Source organism: Protopterus annectens, chromosome 6.part0, assembly GCF_019279795.1.
Source record: "Protopterus annectens isolate FY-2018-M chromosome 6.part0, PAN1.0, whole genome shotgun sequence".
Taxonomy (NCBI): domain Eukaryota; kingdom Metazoa; phylum Chordata; order Ceratodontiformes; family Protopteridae; genus Protopterus; species Protopterus annectens.
Window position 1 is genome coordinate 1928452588 of NC_056737.1, and position 21059 is coordinate 1928473646.

The window sequence follows — 21059 nt, forward strand, 5'->3', positions numbered from 1 at the left end:
GACATCCTCCAAGATGGTCTCACCCAAACAAATGATTGGTGCCAGAAACATGGCCTCAAACTGAATGCCAAAAAATGCATCATCATCCCCTTTGGGGAAGAGTGATGTCCCCACAAATTATCACATTAATAACAAGGCCCTAAGCATGCAATCAATTGCGAGTGACTAGGGTGCCCAGGTTGATAGCAAACTGACTTTTGACCACCATATTGCCTCCATTGTATGTAAAGCTTTCTACATGGCCCACTTCACTAGTAAGGGTATCTCATCCAGGAAAAAGGAGGTCATAACATCCATGTATTCCTCCCTTATAAGACCCATTGTTGAGTACAATGCCCCTTTCGGCATGTATCTCACAAAGCACATGCAGCAGCTGGACAGACCACAGAGGTTCCTCACCAGGAGAATTCAGGGCATCAATCAGCTACCCTACACAGATAGGCTAAAAGCCCTGTCCCTCTACTCAGTCTCATACAGACTCCTCAGAGGTGACCCTGTCTGGCAAACAAAGCAATCTCAGACCCCACCTTGATGGGACTGCTGCACATCCACAAGTCAAGCTCCACTCGTTACCCGCATGTGTGACTTCAACCTGGTCTGTGACATAAATAGCACTGTTGGTGAGAAAGATTTGTATCCCAGAGACTCCTCCCTTCTGTGGAACAGACTTCCTCTCCATGTCAAGCAGAGTACCTCATTAAGCCCACCCTGAATAAATGGATGGGGAACAGAAAACACACCCCTGGGATTTCACCTGTGTCCCTGCTGGACAGGGGCATCGGGTGCTGACTTGTCGGAACATGGGCTAAATTCTTGGCTAGGCTTGTAAGGGACTCAAAGCCAATAGCCTATTAACTTCCTGCGATCCTATGATTGTAGGGTTTGGTTCTGAGGTTAAGTCTGATTAGGTATCTTAAGGTATACTCATGTAGTCACAGCCCAGCAGAGTAGAGTGACAACATCCACACACCCATAGAGTTTAAACAAACCAAAGCATACAGATCAATCAAACATCCTGACCTTGCAACCAGTTGCAAGTCTGGCTCAGAACAATAGCAGCACCCCTTTCTCTCATGAGGGGATAACTTGCTAAACCAATTTTAAATGCAGAAATCTATCATAGCAGAAACAGCGTATAGTTTTAAAACCATCCTGAGCACACTACAATTTAAGATAAAAAACAGAAACTTCTACTTCCCAGATGTAGTAGAGGTTGGTTCTGTGGACAGGTCCAATTAGGTATCCTCAGGTGTCCTTATGTAACCGCAGCCCAACAGAACAGAGCAACAACATTTGCAGACACGCTGTTTTGTTGTTGATTCTGAGGTCAAGACTAATTAGGTATCCTCAGGCATCTTCGTGTAGTCATAGCCCAAAAAAATAGAGTGGCTATGTATGCAGACAAATTCCATTTACTCAACAAACATGGGCATACAGGCCAATCAGTAAAACACATTGCCCTTACGACCAGTAGCAAATTGCACTCAGAACAAGAGCAATATCCCCTTCTTTCACTAAGAGATAACTTACTAAACCAGTTCTAAATGCAGAAATCCATCACAGCACAAAAAATACAGTAGTCTAGGGCCATTTTCCATGTGAACTCCTGTGTGGCAAAAGAGCTCTGGAGAGGGATATCACAAAATAAGGGGAGGAACCTAATATTCTAGGAAAGTTTCAGGTACCAAGCTGATCCTTCCTGCTGCTGAGGATGGGCCTCTTCATTCAAAATACAAGTTTTACTTACATAGGTTCATAGGTTGGTACTAGGCTATCAGCCCTAGGGCCTATACAAGCCTAACCATAACAATTCCCTGGCTATTTTTCCCACACTATTTACTTCCCTGGACCCCTGTCTAGCAGGGCGACTGACGTGATCCCCAGGGTGAATTTCCTTTCTCCCATCCAAACGTCAAGGTTCCTTTTGAAGAAGACCAAAAAGGCACTCTGCTTGACATGTATGGGCAATCTATTCCAGAGTCTGGGGAGTCTCTGGGTCAGGAACTTATCCCTCCAGCATGTTTTGTTTATAGTGATGACAAGGTTTAGATCCCTGGAGCGTGTGGCTCTGAGGGATTAGGATTTATTTAAGTGTAGCATGTCCAACAGCTCTGGGTTTGACATGGCCTTGTATGTTAAGCAGAGATCGCCTCTGAGTAGACGATATGCGACAGAGTATAGCTGGAGTTTTTTAAGGCAGTCAGCGTAGGGCATCTGCTTTAGGCCTGTGATTCTTTTAGTGAGGTATTTCTGAGGCCTTTCCAGTTGTTGCAGATGTCTTGAGAGGTACATACCAAACGGGGTGTTGTATTCTATAATGGGTCTAATGAGGGATGAGTACAGTGGGACAATGACCTCCTTTTTTCTGGATGAAAAGCCCTTATTGATGAGGTGTGCCACATAGAAGGATTTCCTGACTGTTGTGGCGATGTGGTTATCGAAGGTGAGACCACTGTCCACCTGTGTCCCTAAGTCTCATCACACTTTCGGTGTTTAGTGTACTGCCACCTATATGGTAATTCACGGATACATGTTTTTTCCCAAAGGGAATAGCTATACATTTCTTGGCATTGAGCTTGAGCCCATGGCTCTGGCACCAAGCATCTGTTTCTGTAAGGCCCTTTTGTAGAGTATCCACATCATTTGGGGATTCAATAATGGCTCCCAGTTTGCAGTCATCTGCGAACTTTGTTATCCAGAGTCCCTTAGTGTTGGCCTGTACTTCAGAGAAGTAGATGCCAAACAAGAGCGGTCCCAGGACTGAACCCTGAGGTACTCCACTTGTCACTTGTCTGGAGCTGGATTTGGAGTCGGCTACTTTTACAGTGTGGGTTCTAACAGTAAGCCAGTTGGCAACCCATTGGGTGACGTAGGGATTAATGCCCAGCTTAGTAGGTTTATCTATGATTCCAGAGTGGGCGATGGTGTCAAAGGCCTTGGCAAGGTCTAGATAGGCTGTGTGGACCACCTTACCCTTGTCCATGGCTCTGGTAACTAATTCGAAGAAGTCAATCAGGTTCAGGAGACAAGATCGGCCCTTCACGAACCCAAACTGGGAGGGGTCCAGTGTTTGAAGGTTGCCAATGTCTTTGTTTATAAGTTCCATGATAATACGCTCAATGGCCTTGCAGATAAGGCTTGTCAGACTGATGGCATGGTAGTTTCTGGGATCCAAGGTGGATCCTCCCTTGTGGAGTGGGATAACTGTAGCTCTGCCCCACTCACTGAAAAAAGCAAAAAAGAAATGGAGGGAAAATGAAGGGACCACATCATTAATGTATTAAATCATGGATAAAAGATACATAAGTAACATAAGTCCTAGTGAAATGGCTGCCTGAGGTTCAAATATGTCTCACTGGTGGAACTCAGTACCAGTATCTATATTTTAAGACTCTGAACTAAGAGCCATACATACCTCTCAACTGTTCAGATTTTCACAGAATGCCCAGAATTTTTGTCTCATATTTTGGTCTGATCCTCATAAACTTTTGGTTTTCTGGCAAATGATTGGCAAATTGTTGAGGATGGAAGCCAGAAAACAATGGACAGGCATTTGACATTTAGACTTCATACCCTTCAGACAATTCATGCTAATGGAAAACCTGTAATTCTATCAACTTTATAAGAACAACATTTAAAAATTGTCCCTATTGTTGTACCTTTGTCCCCCCCATTATTTATGGCTTTTGCCAGATTTTTTGCTCTAAGAGGTTAACAGGTATGAAGCCACAGAAGAAAAATCTGAAGACATCAAAATGTATGGTAAAAAACTTTTTTGGACTATGACACTTGTTTCAATAGAAGCCAAAGATAACATTTATTTTATTAAATCAAATCTATAACAAAGAAAGAAAGAAAATAAAAATGCCCCAGATATCCCAAGTCCAGGCTAGATGCAAGTTTAAAAAAAGTGATGTCTATGGGACTTAAAAAAAGAAGCACTCCGTTTATCTGGCTAAACTCCCTCTATCCACAATCTGTTTAGAAACAGTTATGGACCTAGAATTTGCAAGCTGTTGTCAGAAAGAAATGCAATGTGTTTCATCCTTACCTCTCTCGATGTACCATTTGGGAGTACTAATGAAATCCATGACATCTTGTACGATCTTTTCTACTACCCCCTTCTCCAGTACCACAGAACGTAAAGGGCGTCGTCGTCTTGGAAATCCGAACTGTCGCCATTCAGAACCCATAGCAGTGTACATCACTGTCTTTCCTTCCTGTTGCTGTAAAGCAAGCTCTCTTGCTGTCAAAATAAACAAGGGACATTTTTTTTCATAAAAAGATATAAAATCAAATGCTGTATTTTAGCTTCATGAAGTCAAAAACAGAATTAATTTGTGCAAGACAGAGTAAAGAAAGAAGCAACTGAGAACATAATTACTACTTACAATACTATAGGTAGTACGTCAATATCTGGCAGTTATCACAGAAGATTAATGTTATGAGGTGTTGGCAAGCTGTTTACTGTAGTCCAGGGTTTAATTCTCTCATCCTCCATTTCTTAGCAAGTCACCTAGCCAGAACGTAGTTGGAGGTACCTCTAAAAATGGACTCTAGTGTCCAGTGTGCTTAATCAGTAAAACAGATATGACTGAATGGTGGAAGCTAAAACTTGTCTTTCAATCCTTGACTACACAACATATGCTTTTTCAAGAAATACTGACCAGACATTAAAGAATGGACTCATGGACTCAAGAATGGAACTATAAAGTCAGGGCCTACTACTGTTTTTCATACTCTTTCTTTTATTGACATTTTCTGCTACAATATTTTATAGAATGGATTACAAAAATGCTAAGTCATAAAAAACTTTTTCTAATAAATTCTGTTGTATATGCAGTTACATATAAAATATTACAATCAATGAAGGTAGAATCCCATGAACCACACACCAACTGTGTGGCTCCTGGGACTCTACCTTCACTACTTGTGGTTCTTTTTTTCTTTTGAACTTGCATATAAAATGTTACTCATCAGATTACCTTATTTATGAATTGTACTATGATCACTACAATGCATGCAACAATGTATATGGCTTCTAAATATATCCTGCACTGTGCTTCACTGGATTTTGTATTGTGCGCTTTTACGGAAATGTTTTACAATAGCACCCTCCCCCACTGGTCATTTGGTGCAGGAAAAGGCTTGGCCATAGTGATTTGACATGCCTAATGTGTGCGATGTAGCATGCAGATCATGCACGATTGACATGTCATGCAGACTTGCCTGTGAAATCACAAATACTCATTCCTTCTTCCTCAAAGCAATGCAATCTCAGAGTTGTTATATTTGTATATAGACACTCAGGGGTGCAGGGGGGCTGTCTCCCTGCAAAAAGCAATATTTGTGATGTAATGTACTTTATCTTATTCCGCAAATTAGTGCAATTGCTCATTTGGTGTATTTGTATTTTTGGTCATGGGAAAACTGTTGGGCAGGCCTTGCTACTGCACATCGGAGAGATACTGTTGTAAAGCAATGCTGCTTTTCATTTTCAGTTATATTTTAACAATTTTTGGGGCTTCAGCAACATGGTTGCGGCTGAACACGCCACTCAATAAATTAATCTACTTAATAAACTGAAATAAGGAAGAAAGAGTGTTTAAGCATGGTATTCCTCTGGTGTTGAAGAGGATGCCCTGCACACAACAGATAATCCTAGTAATGGACATAGTGGATTTTACTGAGTCCCATTTCATCAATAGGACATTTCTATAAATTTGACAAAAAATGCAAACATACCACCCTGGGTGAAGTGAGGCAAGCTCCTTAAACCTACACTGCCCAAAAAGAGAGAGACCCTCCTGTATCCCTTAACAATCATCATCAAATGTTGCACCACCACCTCAAGGGGAAAAAAGGCAAATTTTCTCAAATTTCAAGATGATTTAACAGGACACAGTTAAAATACCAGTAACTCTGCTGATGTCACAGGTATTATACTGCAAGAGTTTGTACTCCTTAGGAGACAGAAGCTGTAAATATTACTGCAACTTTTCTACTCTGTAGTAAATGGTGTGTGTGACATAATATTTTTATATGTTTTTTCCCCTTTTGCTTGCCCCCGTTATCACTCTTGAGCCCATTCTTTAACTCATACTGGGTATACCTAACAATAGGGCAAACGGTGACAGGAAGGCATATCAAGCGAGTAGCCATGGAGGCTGCTTGTGCCCTCACCAGCATTTCTAATAAGGTCCTAACTCTGCCCCTGATAGCTGGTGTGAGTATATGCATTATTGTAGGGTGTCCTATGCCCTCCCCTTGCTTGTGCATTCTTCCATCCACATACTGTTAGGGCTATGTTAGCTTGGGAAAGCCAACCCAATGGCCCCAAGTCATGGCTATTTTGGTGTCATGTAAACCTGTTTCCATAGTGATAATCAGCCAACCAGAACCACCACTCCCACTCAACCCAGGATGGGTGAAGCTGGTTTTGACTCCTCACTCCCATCCTCCCTTGTCCAGTTATTCCAGCGTCTGAGCTGTTATTCAAACTCTGGTTGTCTGTGCATTAGCCTTACATGTCAAACAGCCAGGGCTAATATAACTTTAAACATGCTAAAGCTTAACTACAGGCAGATTCCTATCCTGTGGTACATATTCCTTCTGAAAAGGCAGTCTGAATAAACACCTCACGAAGGCTTCCCTCTGCTTCTTACTTCCAACCCCCTCTCTTTCCATATAGCTTTCCAACCTCCTCTATCTTACCTGCACCCATTTTCAAATTTTATTTCTTTACTATATGTTATAAGCCTTCATTTAAAACTTTTACTTAATCAGATTGTATTGCTAAGACTGTAAATAGTTATCTTTGCTGTGATTGTAATGTAATTGCTGTTAATAGTTTTTCTTTTTATTGCTTAGTTTATTTGTTATACTTTGCTGTATAATCTTTATACTTGAATGCTATACTTTGTATTTTTGTGGAGCTTTTCTCCCTGGGTCTCTGCTGAAAAAGGGCATGTGCCCAGCCACACTAATCCAGTCAACAAATGTAAAATAAATAAATAAAATAAGGCTAAACATATCCACAGTGTCAGTGCTGTTAATGGAGCATTCTGACAAATATCCAGATATTTACACAGAGTCAAACATGGAGAAATATATCTGCAGAAGTGAAGAAACATATGCAGAAATGAAAAAATACATCTGCTTTCAAGAACTGTTTGGAAGTACAAAGGTACAACTGATGGTAGAAAATTATTACAACTGCAACCATCAAGAATTCATTAATTGCGATGCAGCTGAGCAGTAAACTAAAAGCTTTTGATCCGGAGTTTAGATTTGTTCCCCGATACAAAAGGAATAGGAAAGAAGTTTGAAAAGGTATGGTGGTTCCACATTTCTGCATGCTTTGGTATAAAGCTTGATGCTTTTCTTGGAAGTGGAAAAAGACAACATAACAGCAAAATGACAAAAGTTCAGGAAATAATGTCAGCCTAGAAAGAAATTGTACTTATCCTCCATTTTGTTCATTAACAAAGGCACAAGGACCTGCAGAGAATATAGATACTTACAATTCTGAGCGTACAAAAGGAGCCAGAAACAGTAAATATGATAAACTGCATTCATTTGATACTAAGAGACAGAACAAAATGTAGTATAATCATTTAACACTCAAGTGAAACAGACCTAACCTTATTAAATGTTGCACCTGTACACAAACCAAGTAAAATAACACAGTTAAAATAATTAAATGAAGAAATGGATATGTGTACAATAAAATGTGACAAAGAAAAAAATGTGAAATAAAATAAGAATGCATTGCAACAGTAACAGATACAAAAAGAAAGCAATGTGAAAATACACTAACAGTAATGGAGGCAAGAAGGGCAGCCAAGAGGTGCATAGAAAATATTGTGCAGCTAAAATGTGGGCCTCCTGTATTAGAGTTGGGAATAATCATGACACAGTGCTTTGTTCTACTTTTCAGCAGTTATGGAGAACCTACAGTTGCAAAGTTGTATAAATGAAAAGAAGAACGTGCCCAAAAACATTACCATGTTGCTGAACAGAAACTTGAAATGTGATTTGTGGTGCTAGAAAAGTTAAAGGAGGTGATCCAGTAAAGTCTGAAAATGTACCAGAAACAACTAAGAAGAATGTAAGTTGGACCACAAGAAATGTCAGAATCGGGAATCAATGTGTTGAATTTAAGCTAAGAGTGAAATTATGCCTGGAGCCATTTTTGAAGAATTGAGGCTATAAGGCATAGAAAAAAAAGAGATGTGTGCACATCCACTCACCAGCAGTTGAAAAGATTCTGACAAACTGCTTGTAGTAGTACACTATAAGCAGCACATTTTTAGAAAATTAAATTGACAAAGCAAGTTTTCCTGTAACCATATTGTCAGAGCTCTGCTCTGATGACATAAGCAGACACATGCATTTCATCATGTGTCACTGATACTAGCATTCACCAACAATCGTTTAAGTTCACAAACTTATTTTAGAGGAGAAGCTGTGCCTAGAGTTGTGCAATATAAAACAGTTGATCAATCTGACAAGACTCACCTTATGCTAGCCTAGTCTCGAGGTGCAGATGAGTGAAACCTCTATGCTACTGGCATCATGGGCATTGGAGGGCAGGGGAGGATTGACATAAGTGGCTGACACTAACTTGACCATCATGGGAGAATGGAGACAGACTGAACTGCTACATTATCAACCCCTCCCAATGGGTGATCACTCATGGAAAAGTCCAGGTGGGCTTGCAGTTTTGCAGCAAAGCATGCACTGCTGAGTCATGAATAGGTTTGTGTAGAAACATGCGTTCTCTCCCTGACCATGCAGCCACTGTCACCTACTGGGGATGGGGAACTCTATGGAACCAAAATCTGATCCAAACACCAAACTCTCTGGATGGGAAACTAATAAGAAATAAGGTTCTCAACACTGCAAGGAATGAATGAGCTGATGGCCTGCAGGACAGCCAGCCACTGAGCAATTCTCAGAGTACAAGAAAATCACCACATACTATGGCAAGCAGCATAGAATCAATTAGTAGACTGTTCAACAAAGAAATGAGCTTCAGCATTTTTTTCTGCTGAAAGAAATGAAACTGGAAAAATAGCAATCTATTAATAAAATGGGACATTTACTTTTTTATGGCTTTGGGGGCAAGATTTTAACTCTTCATTGTTTGTGCGAGGTCCTTTAAAATTTCTGTGTGTGTGTGTGTGTGTGTGTGTGTGTGTCTGTTACCAACAAATCACTTGGCAGGAACAAATGAACAATGATGTCATGTAAAACATTCACACGACCACTGCACTGTTCTCATCAAGACTAATGGGAAGCCAAGGTATAATTGTAGCTAAAAAAGCATACAAAACAAATTAAAAAATGCTTAGTAAAAACAAAAGAAAAGAAGGCATACAGTGAATGGAAGAAATGCATTTTTCTGCAGAGAAATATGTGGAATTACAATGAGAAGATCAACAATTAGAAGCCATGTTGCCCCTAAGAAAGTCAGAAGCAAGCAGTAGTCATTTTAGTCCATCATTTCCCCTTTTAAAAGTACTATGTATGACTGAAATTCATGTGGCTGTTATGATCTTACAATAGGAAGAATGTTTAATAAAATATATTTTTTTTATTTTCCACCAGATAAGAACTGCAGTGAAAATGAGGGTATTTTCATTGTGCAAAATCAAAATCTAAATTAGTATTAGCAACACAAAAAGACAGTTATATGCTTGAAAAAGTGAGATGAATCAGAAAATTATTATTTACCCTTTTTCACCCATTTTACATGGGGATGGGGGGACACATCACTGTCACCACCTCTGTCAATTCACAGCCACTCTCCTACCTTCTTTGACAGTCATGCCACTCCTGTAGCAGGCCTCATCACTTCCAATCCATCTCTTACCTCTTTGCCCTCTTCTCTTCCCCACTTTTCTTCTTGTCCCTCCCAAATCTGTTTTCCTGCAGATGTGACCAAACACTGTACTCTGTTTTCCTTGACCTTCTCCACAGCCGGGGTCTACACTAATTTTGTCTGTCCCACAATGTACCATCTTACTACCAGTCTCACATACTTCATATCAATCACCTGAAGCTTATTTAACTGGTCTTCCTTCACTGTTTATGTTTCTGTGCCATACAACAGCACTTGTTATACCACTGTTTTGTACATCTTACTTTTCAGCTAATTTGGCATTTTTCTATAATTATTTTTTATTTATTTGTCTTTGATGACTGGGAAAAGTCCGACTGAGTAAAACCCATTTTCAGTGGAGGCCCGGGGAGAAAAGCTCCAAAGTTAAGTTATACATGATGTGTATTTAAAATTGCAGGAGAAAAACATCTATACATGAGCTTATTTACATTATTTTTAAATATGTCTGACATGAACATATTTTAATACAAAAATAAAATGAGAGAGAAAGCAACATACATTGACTAACTATTGAAGAGAGAAATAACATGCAGTAACAATTAATGTACTCATAGTACAATGGCTGTAGGGAAAAGATCAGACTTGGGTACTTTCTGAATTTATTAATAATTTACAGACAGACAAGTAGAATGCAGCTTAAAAAATGATATGAGATATGAAAGAAGTTATAAAAAGAACAGGGAAATAATTGTAGTTAGTGGTGGGGTACTTTCTGAATTTATTAATAATTTACAGACAGACAAGTAGAATGCAGCTTAAAAATGATATGAGATATGAAAGAAGTTATAAAAAGAACAGAGAAATAATTGTAGTTAGTGGTGGGGTTTAAAAGGAGGAGGAAACGTAAGTTTAGGAAATAAGTGCAGTATGAGAAGGAGTGATACTGTACAAAAAAATTGGGAAGTGGCTATGACAGTTGGAGAAAAGTAATCTGAGTAAAGCCAGCCAGGTGAGCAGAAAGAACAGAGCCATCTTTGGCAAAGGTGCTGTTTAAGCAAAGTTTTGAAACCATTTAAGTTTTCTACCCGTTTCAACTTTGTGGGGATTTCATTTCAGAGTTTTGACACTTGAGAGTAGAGAGTCTCTCCAGCAGTGTTGAATGTCTTATTGATGCACAGCAAAAGTTTATTCCTGGAGCAAAGGTCTTTAGTGGTTGAATAGTACAGAAGAGTATTTTATAATGCTAGGAATTAGTCTAAAGAGCTGGGAGGGTGGCCTAATGGTTAAGGTGTTTGCCTTACAAACACAAGGTGCAGGGTTTGAGTCTCACAAGGGATAATTGGCTAGGCTTAAAATGGCTCGCAGTAGCTTAGTATGAACCTATGAACAATAGGTCGTGGGCAAAGATTAATTGTCAACTGATTTGGGAGTTCAAACTAGTTTGTTTTAATGCAAGGCACTGGTATGCTTTATAAGGTTGGTTGCAAATGTAGCTATTTTGTAGTAGCAGGAGGCTAGTTTAGTTTTAGACACATTATTGATATTTGTAAAAATTGGGGAAGCATACAATAGAGAAGGGAGGATGCATGTTGCTGCTAAGGTAATTTTTGCTTCATCTGTTAGGTAGTGTTTAGCCCTATAGAGTGAGCAAAGTTTTTGGTGAGTTTTCTTGACGGAATGAAGTATGCGGTGATGCAAGATTGCTATCAATTATGACTCCAAGTATTTTAGTTTAGTTTGGCTTATGGTTTCTATTTTTGTGTTATTACTTGAGGTAATATGAAATGCGTGTTTCTGGTTAAGGTGTTTTTTAGTAAATAGCACAAGTTTTTTTTTTTTTTGGCATTAAGCAGCAAGTTCAAAAATTTCAGCCATACTTCAGTGTCAGTGAATGATTTTTGAGTGATTTTGTGTAATTTTGTTTTGGATGGGGCTGAGCAGATAAGGGTTGACTCGGCATATTGTATGAGAGTGGCAAGTGTTGTAGCAGTATGAACTTTATTTATTAAAATATTAAATAGAAGGGGGCTGAATATTGACCCTTGGGGAAAACCAACAGAGACTGGTTGAAATGAAAGGTTTTGTTGCTATTTAGTTGCCTGTGTGGATAACTGTATAAATAACTGTGAAATCAGGAGAGGGAGGGGAAAGTGAAACATAGTGCAGCAAGTTCAGAGAGGAGTTTTTGTTGAGACACTGTATCAAATGCTTTGGAAAGGTCAAGGAAAAGTGAAAAAACAAGGTTCAGCAACATAGTAAACCAATACAGAAATGAGGGCAAGTTGAGGAGGGCAGTAGTAGTACTGTGGTTGGGCCTGAAACTGCGCTGGGTGTTGGAAAGGAGGTTGTGTTTGGTTATATGTTTCATAAGTTGAGAGTGAATACATTTCTCAAGGATTTTAGAGAGGTGTGATGGGAGTGCAATAGGTCTGTAATTTGTTAACTCCTCTGAAGTACCTCCTTTGTGAAGGGGTATAATAACGGATTTTTTCCAGATGTATGGGACATAGTTTTCAGTTAATGACTAGATGATCAGAATGGAGACAGGAAAGGCTAGTGCTTCTGCACCTATTTTGAGGAACACAGTGGGAAGGTTATTAGCAGATGAGGTTGTTGCTTTTAACTTGGATAGTAATTTTTTATGGTTGATGTTGAGATGGGCTGAAAACTAAAAGAGAGTGTGCTAGTTTTGAGAACAGATGGAAGTTGGAGGGGTGAAGTGAGGTGGTCATTGATTAGTGATAGAACTGACTGGATGAAAAAAAGTTATGTACTCAACATAACGTTCCATGCTTGTTGTCCATAATCTCGCCCTCATTCTTGATGGTTGGGTTTGGAACACAGCATCGGTTCTGACACGGCCACATACTAAAGCTTGACAGCTTTCACTGGCTCGAGGCTACACCCTATCCCTAGATGCCTAGCCACTGTTACCCAGATCACATTTGAGAGAAACTAATCACTAGACTATGCAACCCAGTATAATAACTACAACAGATCTTCTGCCCATAATTCCTACGGCATGAAGGGACTCAGGAAAAAACTTACAGCCAATTTCAGAAAATTCCTCTCGATACTCCTGGAAGGGGGAAGGAGGGTGGGATGCAAGAATGAAAGCGAGATTATGGACAACAAACAATGAACACTATGGTGAGTACATAACTTCTTTATGTTATGTTGTCCTATCTTGCCTGGGACAGCTTCCTCAGCACCTTTTTTCTCAGGTGGCTCAAGGGAATATACTCTTCAGAACAGTGGAACCAAAGGATGCCCTATTCCGGGAGGCCACATCTACTTTGTAATGAGTGATAAAGGGATGAGGGTTAACCCATGTAGCTGCAGCACAAACTGAATCCAAAGGGAGCCTAGCTTGAAAGGCAGTGGAAGTCGACATAGCTCTAACTGAATGACCTCTAATTTTTCCTGACAGCTGTTTATGTTGAGAGTTATAGACATAAGTAATGGTGTCTGTAAGCCATTATGATAAGGTGACTTTTGAAACTGAAGTTCCTTTTCTGTTTTCTGAGAATGAACCAAACAATTGGTTCTATTTTCTAAATTTCTTTGTCCTATGTAAGTAAAAACGTAACTGCCTATGGACATCCAATTGGTGCAGCTTACATTCTGCCTTGTTGCCATGATTGGGGAAAAATACGGATAGCTCAATAGATTGATTTAAATTGGCCTCAAAACGTACTTTTGGCAGAAAGGAAGGATTTGTCCTGAGAGAGACTCTGCCTTTGTGGAAAATCAAATAGGGAGGCAGATAGAGCTTGCAGTTCTGAAACCCTTCTAGCAAAAGTAATTCCTGTTAAAAAGATTGTCTTCCATGATAAGAACTTTAGTGGGCAAGAGGAGGCTGGTTCAAATGGAGGAAGAAGTAAAAAAGATAACATCAAACTGAGGTTCTAAGGAGGTGGTGGTTCTCTTATGGGAGGTCTTTAAAGGAATGTACCCCTCAGAAAGGCTTTGCATAATCTGTGGGACATTATGTTGGATCCCATGTCTCCTACGTAGTAGTTTAATATGGCAGCTAGTTGTACTTGCACTGTGGTTGCCGCTGCACTCCGATTAAAGGTTTCTGTTAAAAATTCCAGGATAGACGATATAGGGGCTATAAAGAGATCTATATGGTTTTTATCAGCCCAATAAGAAAATCTCTTCCATTTGGTTGCATAAAGTTTCCTGGTTGCATTCTTGTGCGACAAAACCAGAATGTGTCGCACTGTCGGGAATAGTTCTGGAAGCCTGGCTAAGATGGAAAGTGGAGTAACCAAGCTGTCAGCTTGGGGGCTTTGAAGAGAGGGGTGGAGCATTCCTGACCAATGAGTCAGAAGATCCGCACTGGGTGCAGGATCCAAGGCTCCTCCTGAAGATGGGGCCATAGAAAGGGGAACCATATCTGACGAGGCCAGTAAGGAGCAATGAGAATTAGCCTGCGACTCAATGATTTAGCTTTCTGGAGGACTTTGGGTATTAATGGAAATGGGGAAAAGTGTAAAGAAGTCCCATGGGCCAGTCATGAACAAGTGCATCCCTTGGCGACTACCCTGAAGAGAGAATTAGGGCAAAGTAGTTGATGGATGTGGCAAAAAGGTCGCAGCGAGGCTGGCTTCACTTGCACAAAATTTGGTTTGCAATTTCCTGTTTCAGGGACCACTTGTGAGGCATAAAAATTGCCCTGCTTATTCTGTCCGCTATCACGTTGGATTTCTCCGGGATGTGCATTGCAGTCAGAAAACGTTGAGAAGAAATTGTCCATTGCCATACTCTTTGAGTCTCTTGACAGAGGGGGTAGGATCTGGTTCCACTTTGCTTGTTGATGTGCCACACCACGGACATATTGTCTGTTTCTATTGCAATCGTACCTGTTGGAAGAGAACTCTGGAAAGCTTGCAATGCCAGAAGCACCACTCTCATCTCTAGGACATTGATGTGCAAGTGGTACTCATGTTCTTGCCAAGTCCCTTGGACAGTCTGTCCGAGATAATGCCCCCCCCCACCCTATCTGGGAAGTGTCCATAGTTACTGTAGCTACTGGTTGGGGGGGGGGGTACAAATGGTCTGCCTATCGCTACCTGCATGGACTGACACCACCGTTGTAGGTCCCTCTTGCAGGTGTCCTTAATTAGGATCTTGAGTGACATGGGTAACTATTGCATAGACCACCGAGCAAAGAGTAGCCACTAATATTCTCTTGTGTAGATGCACCAGTGGGACTAATGTTACTGCAGCTGCCACTGAACCCAGAACCTTGAGGACAAATTTTACCTGCACTTTTTTCTTCATGAGCAATATTGACACCTGATGGCGTAACGTTTGAATTCTTTCGTGAGGCAGTTTTGCAACCGTGTCTTTTGTGTTTAAGTCTGCCCCTATAAAGGTAATATGCTGTGACGGCAACAAGGCAGATTTAATTAAATTTATGGTAACTTCCTAGCTCTGAGCAGAGATGAATGGTGGTGTCTCTTGTCCTGGTTAGTAGATGGCTTGGTGGTGGCAGTCAGGAGCCAGTCGTCTAAGTATGGAAACACCCGGAATCCTAGATGCCTCAGGCGAGCCGCAACTACTGCCATGCATTTGGTAAACACTCTGGGGGCTGTAGTGAGACCAAAGGGCAGAGCTCTAAATTGGTAATGACTGGCTAACAGCCGGATGCGAAGATATCTCCTGGATCGCCTGTCCATCTTTATATGGTAGTACGCATCCTGAAGATCTCTGGAGCACATCCAATTGTCTTGTCCCAGAAAGGGTAGTATAGACTGCAGTGTCACCATCCAGAACTTTGTTTTCTTTACCAACTTGTTCAGTCTGATGAGATCCAAAACTGGTCTCCAGTCACCTGTCTTTTTTGGAACTAAAAAGAACCCTGAGTAAATTCCAGATCCAATTTGGTCTGCAAGGACTTCTTGGATGACTCTTTTTTCTAGCAACCTTTGCATTTCTAGGGTTGCTTGCTCCCTTTGACTGGGTTGTATGTCTGGGATAGATCTTGGTGGAAGAGGTGGAAAAGAAAAAGGAATGTTGTATCCCCCGGAAATAACAGATTGTACCCATTTGTCTCGAGTGATGTCCACCCAGGCTTTTGGGTACAGCTATAATCTCCCCCTGACTGCCTCCAGAGGTGGACAGGCAGGCCTCCTTTCAGGAGCGCTGGAAGGGCCTACCAGAGAATGCATCTCTGTCACCCTGATTCTGCGGACCCCCTCTGCTGCAAGGGTGGCATCTTCCATTATTTCCACCTCTGTCCCTGGTGGAAAATTCACCATATGCATCCGGCGAAGCTCCTTTGGATTTCCGGAACCACATTTTTGCACCCTTGGGATAAGGTCTGTTAGGGATGGAGAAACGTACTCCCATGGCAGATAGAGGTTTACCATCTTGTTCGCACATGGTAAGAGTCTCTTTCACTTCTGGCCCAAACAAAAACGAGCCGTCAAAAGGGGCAACAATAAAGGAAGACTTGAAGGATTCAGCAAACTCACAAAGATGCATCCAGGAATGTCTCCTCAGAGCTATTCCTGTGCCTGCTGCCCTGCTTGCTCGATCAGCTGCATAAGAAATGTAGCACATGGAGGAGTTTGTATAGAGTTTAATGTCGCAAGCTGAGAGTTTACCTTGTCATGTACCCCCCCCCCTCCACAGCTGTAGCACCTTGGAGGGTATTTCCTAGCTCCTTGAGGAGATCCCTCTGAAGTCAAGTAAATTGGGATAAACAATTCAATGACCTAAGGGTAAAGGCCGCTGAAGAGAACATAATCTTCCTGTATCTGTATCGTTCGAGACTCCTTATTCGGCAGATGGACAGATGAAGTTTCGGCTAATTCCTTCTTGGTGGCTCCCGCCACCACCATATTATCTACTGGGACACCTTTAGTTAGAAATTGTTTGTCCTCCAGGGCTCTAATAAATTTGTTAGGCTTCCTCGGAACTGGCTCCACTGACTCTGGAGAGCCTCATGCCTTTCGACTGACTACACCAAGGAGCTGGTCGAAAGGCGGAGACACCCAAGAGGTGGAGGGTCAAGAACCAAATGCCTCCAGGTATACAGACTCATCTTCAGAAGGGGAGAGGGTCTTCCAGCCACCTCTCTGCTTCAGGATCTCTAAGATGTCTGAAAAAGAGACCTCCTCAGAGGGTGACCATGGGGACCCTTCTGAATCCTCTAAGTCTGTATCTGATGTAAAAGACTCAAGGGAAGTCTAGGTGCTTCCTCTTATAAGTTCTCTTCCGAGGGACCTCCTTGGAGGGATACTCTGGGGAGGTTTCAGAAGAGAGAGGGTCTCACCCATTGGGGCATCCCAGGGCATTGGTTCTCTATGCTAGGGCTAGAGGGATGGTGTAGAGGTTAACATTAGCCCTTTTGGAGGAAGAGTAGCTGGAGCCAAGGGTGGAGCAGACTCAGAGGAAAGCACACTCCTCATCACCTCGAAGGTACCACAATCCTGGCCAGAGAGAGCCTCCAGTTCAGAGGAACCAGGAGACCTCCCCCACACCAAGGAGGATGGCTCCGAAGCTGATGGGGGTGCCAAACTCACCTGCGCCGAAGCTCTGAGTGGGAGAGTCGGGTCCGACAAAGGTCCAATTCGAATCTCCCCCCGGAACCAACGAGGGAGTGTTGACTCCCAGATCCCTCGATGGAAGACAACTTCGACGAGATCGGAGCAGACGTCGGAACTAAGATACTGCGGGTGATTACTGGCTCCGATGGTTCCACCACAACGGCCTTCAGGCACTCTGGCTCCAAACTCATCCGAGTCTGAGGAGGACTGGAAGGTAAAGCAGGTTCGGTAGTCGGCTCCACATTCGGTTGGGCTGGGCTCAAGAGAATTTTTGCAAGGGCCGGCGTCCGAAGCAACCTTCTAACCACCCGCTCCACATCGTCATCCAATAAGCTCCTGGAAGACTGAGAGGAATGGGTTGATGATCTGTGGCTACCAGCCACCGATTGCAGCAAAGCAGACTGTGGCACCGAGCGGGCCGGCTCCAAGGAAGGTGACAGATTCCTTTTTTGGCTCTGAAACGGTTCCGAAAACAGATAAACAAATGAGGGAGAGTTAGACTTCTCGGACTCGATAAGACTTCGGATCTGAAGATACTTGTTTTTCATGTCTCTTCGTCGGCTCAGAACTTGGAACAGATAAAGCTGATTTTTTTGAGGACCTATCAGCGGGTTTCGAGTACTGATTCCCGTCCACAGATGTCTCAAAAGGCCCTTTCAATAAACCCCTGACTATCAGCTTGTTTCTCCGTTCCTGCAGAACCCATGAGCTAAAGCCATGGCATATAGAACAGGAATCCTGCAGGTGAATGGCTCCTAAACAATACACACAACTCATGTGCCCATCTGTTAAAGACATTTTTTGTGTGCAAGAATCAAACTTCTTAAACCTGGACTGTTTAGTCTCTTTGGTTGAATCCTTAGACATTATAGCAAAAACTGTCACAACCAATCACTTGTGCTATGGAGAAAACACAATTTAAATGTAAATCTACACTAAAGGTAAAATCACTCAGCAGGAGGAAAAAACCAAGTGGGGTTTTTTTTGGAAAGAAAAATGAAATGTTAAAGGAGAAGTCTTTAGTTAAACGACGGTCTTCTCTAACCTGAGGAGACGCCTCCAACTTAAACGGCAAACCCTTATAAAGATATTAAGAAAGGAAGGGGAAGGAGAGCCCTCTAACTAAAATGGGCTAAAAACAAAGAATCCTCTAACTTAAATAGATTTGTAGAAAAAAGGGAAGCAAAATTCAGCCAGGAAAGGTAGAAAGGCCCGAGAGGGAACAACGGATCACACAGAAGCAGCAGAAAAAACAGCGGAAAACCAACACCACCACTCAAAAAACACACCAGAAAATTAAGCTACCTCAAAAAGGTTACAGTGCTAAGAGTTTGACAAAAAGTATCTTAATATAATAGTAAAATACAAAACTTAAGCCTGAGCCAGCGAAAAAGCAATCCCAAAGTTTCAAGCGGGAAATGAGATCTAGGTAACAGTTGCTAGGCATCTTGGGACAGGGTGTAGCCTCGGAGCCAGTGAAAGCTCTCGAGCTTTAGTATGCAGCCAGGTCAGAACTGATGCTCGATTCTGAACCCAACCATCAAGAATGAAGTCGAGATAGGACAACATAATATTGAGTGTTAAACTGAATGGCAATGGACTCTTGTTGTTGATGTTTGAAGAAGGACAGGGTGTGGTGGTATGGCTGGGGTGCAACAGTTTAGAGAGGACTAAAACAGCTTGGGGTTGTTTTGGTGCTTTTTTGGAGATTACTGTAGCATGACTTCTTGTCAGAATTAACAAGGCTCTTGGTACAGTTCTTTGCAGCATGAGCTGTTTAGTCTTATGTCAGCCATGGCAGTGAATTAGATTCTACCCTTCTTGTCCTAACTGGTGATAAATCACTTAGTATTTTTAAGAAGATGTAACTGAAGTGAGTAACTGCTTCATCTAGGGACATCACTCAATACATTCCAGTTGTAGTGGGACAAGGCTGTAATAAATGTGTCTTTCTCAAATTTGGTTAAATTGTATATCTGTTTAGGTGAACCAGGTTATTGTCTGATAGATTAGGAGGTGGTCACTTATAATATCTGGTAAGTAACCAGAAGATTTTATATAATGTTTGTTGGTCAATATCCAATCCTGTGTGGACTGCCTGTTATTGCTTTTGTTGATTCTGGTGGTGGAGCTTATTAGTTGGCTGAAGCCAAATAGGTGAACAGAGCAGTTGGAGTTGCTGCTGTTTATGGATTGCCAGTCTATATTAAGGTCACCCAAGATGAAGGGTTTCCTGGGGGATGTTGTCAGATATCCAGTGTAGGATATTTTCAGCTGTTGTAAGGTTGTTGCCTGGTTGGATGTATACTGCTGAGATGCATACAGATTTCTTTTGGTTGATTTTGAGGTTTGCAATAAAAACTTCAGAGTTATTAAATTTTGGGATATTTAGATTGGCTGGAATTATTTATGAGTTGTCTTTATAAATAACAGCAATACCACCTGTCCATTTTGAGTATGTTAAAACCTGGAAGAATAACCTCATTGTCAGTTATTTCTCATTTTAGGCAGGTTTCAGTAGCAATTAGAATGCCTGAGGAGTAAAAATCTAGACATGTATGGATATCATGAATTCTGTTGCAGATGCTTCTGAGGTTAATGCTGAAAGGAATGAGGATGGTTTCATTACCTGATGGAGAACTGTGTTGGAAGCATTAGAAACTAATGGGTTAGCTACGCTGAGTATTTGATGTGTGGATCTGGGTTTACGGTGAATATTGCCACTAAGTTTCAGGATGGAGGTGGGGTGAGTAGAAGTCTGGAGCCATTTGTATTTGTATGTGACTTTCAGTACTGGTGATATACTGCAATTCCTAACTTTAATACATCTGTAAGAGAACGGATCTAATCCTGCATATTGGTACAGAGAAGGAAAGGTAGATAGGGAGAGAAAGAGGGTTTTGTGATGTAATGTGTGTGTGCTTGTGATGGAGTTGGAATACGATGTGGGAATATTATGGTAGTTTCAGTGTACAAAGCTGTAGCAATTGACTTACTGTCATTGGGATAGTGAGAGTTTAGATGGTATGTAGAAGATGATGGAGTTATGGTAAGATGATGGCTGTTGTTGTTGTGTCTTTCAGCTTTTCCCGGTTAGGGTTCGCCACAGCAGAACTCCGGTCCGCTAATGATCGGCAGTAGATTTTTACATGCTGAGTTGCTGGCCCGGACGCACAACCTTCAACGAAGGTACGCCCATTCACGCATGTCTCCACACAGAAGATGCTCTAGCTGAGAATCGAACAGGATGTCTTACTGAGGTGACAATGCTACTACAGCACCACCACCGCAGTGGTAAGATGATGGCTATATGGTTCATTAATGAAAGAAAGGAGTAGTATGCGAACTGGAGAGAAAGAGGTATGGTAAAAGGTGGGGAGATGTTTTCAGGGTAGTATATACATAGCTAATGTAGCAGAGAGCAGTTAGGTTGTATGCAGAAAGTTTGTAGGCAAGGGAAGATGGAGTAGTGTATACATGACAGAGGAGACTAAAATTGTGTACTGATGAAAAAGATAAAAGTAGTATCTATAAGTCATATCTAAAAAAAAGTGCTTTTGCTGTATTGGTATGCTTTACATATGCGTGTGTGGTTTACACACACACACACATATATATATATATATATATATATATACACACACACACAC

The 21059-nt window shown here is 41.5% G+C and overlaps 1 protein-coding gene across 1 annotated transcript in view; it reads right to left on the reverse strand.

The window, feature by feature from the left end:
• LOC122804989 (mitochondrial chaperone BCS1) overlaps nt 1–21059 on the reverse strand; it is a 537566-nt gene that overhangs the window by 356892 nt on the left and 159615 nt on the right. Inside the window, exon 3 of the mRNA XM_044075235.1 lies at nt 4052–4246. Within this exon, the coding sequence (XP_043931170.1) occupies nt 4052–4246 (195 nt within the window). The remainder of the gene's footprint in view (nt 1–4051; nt 4247–21059) is intronic.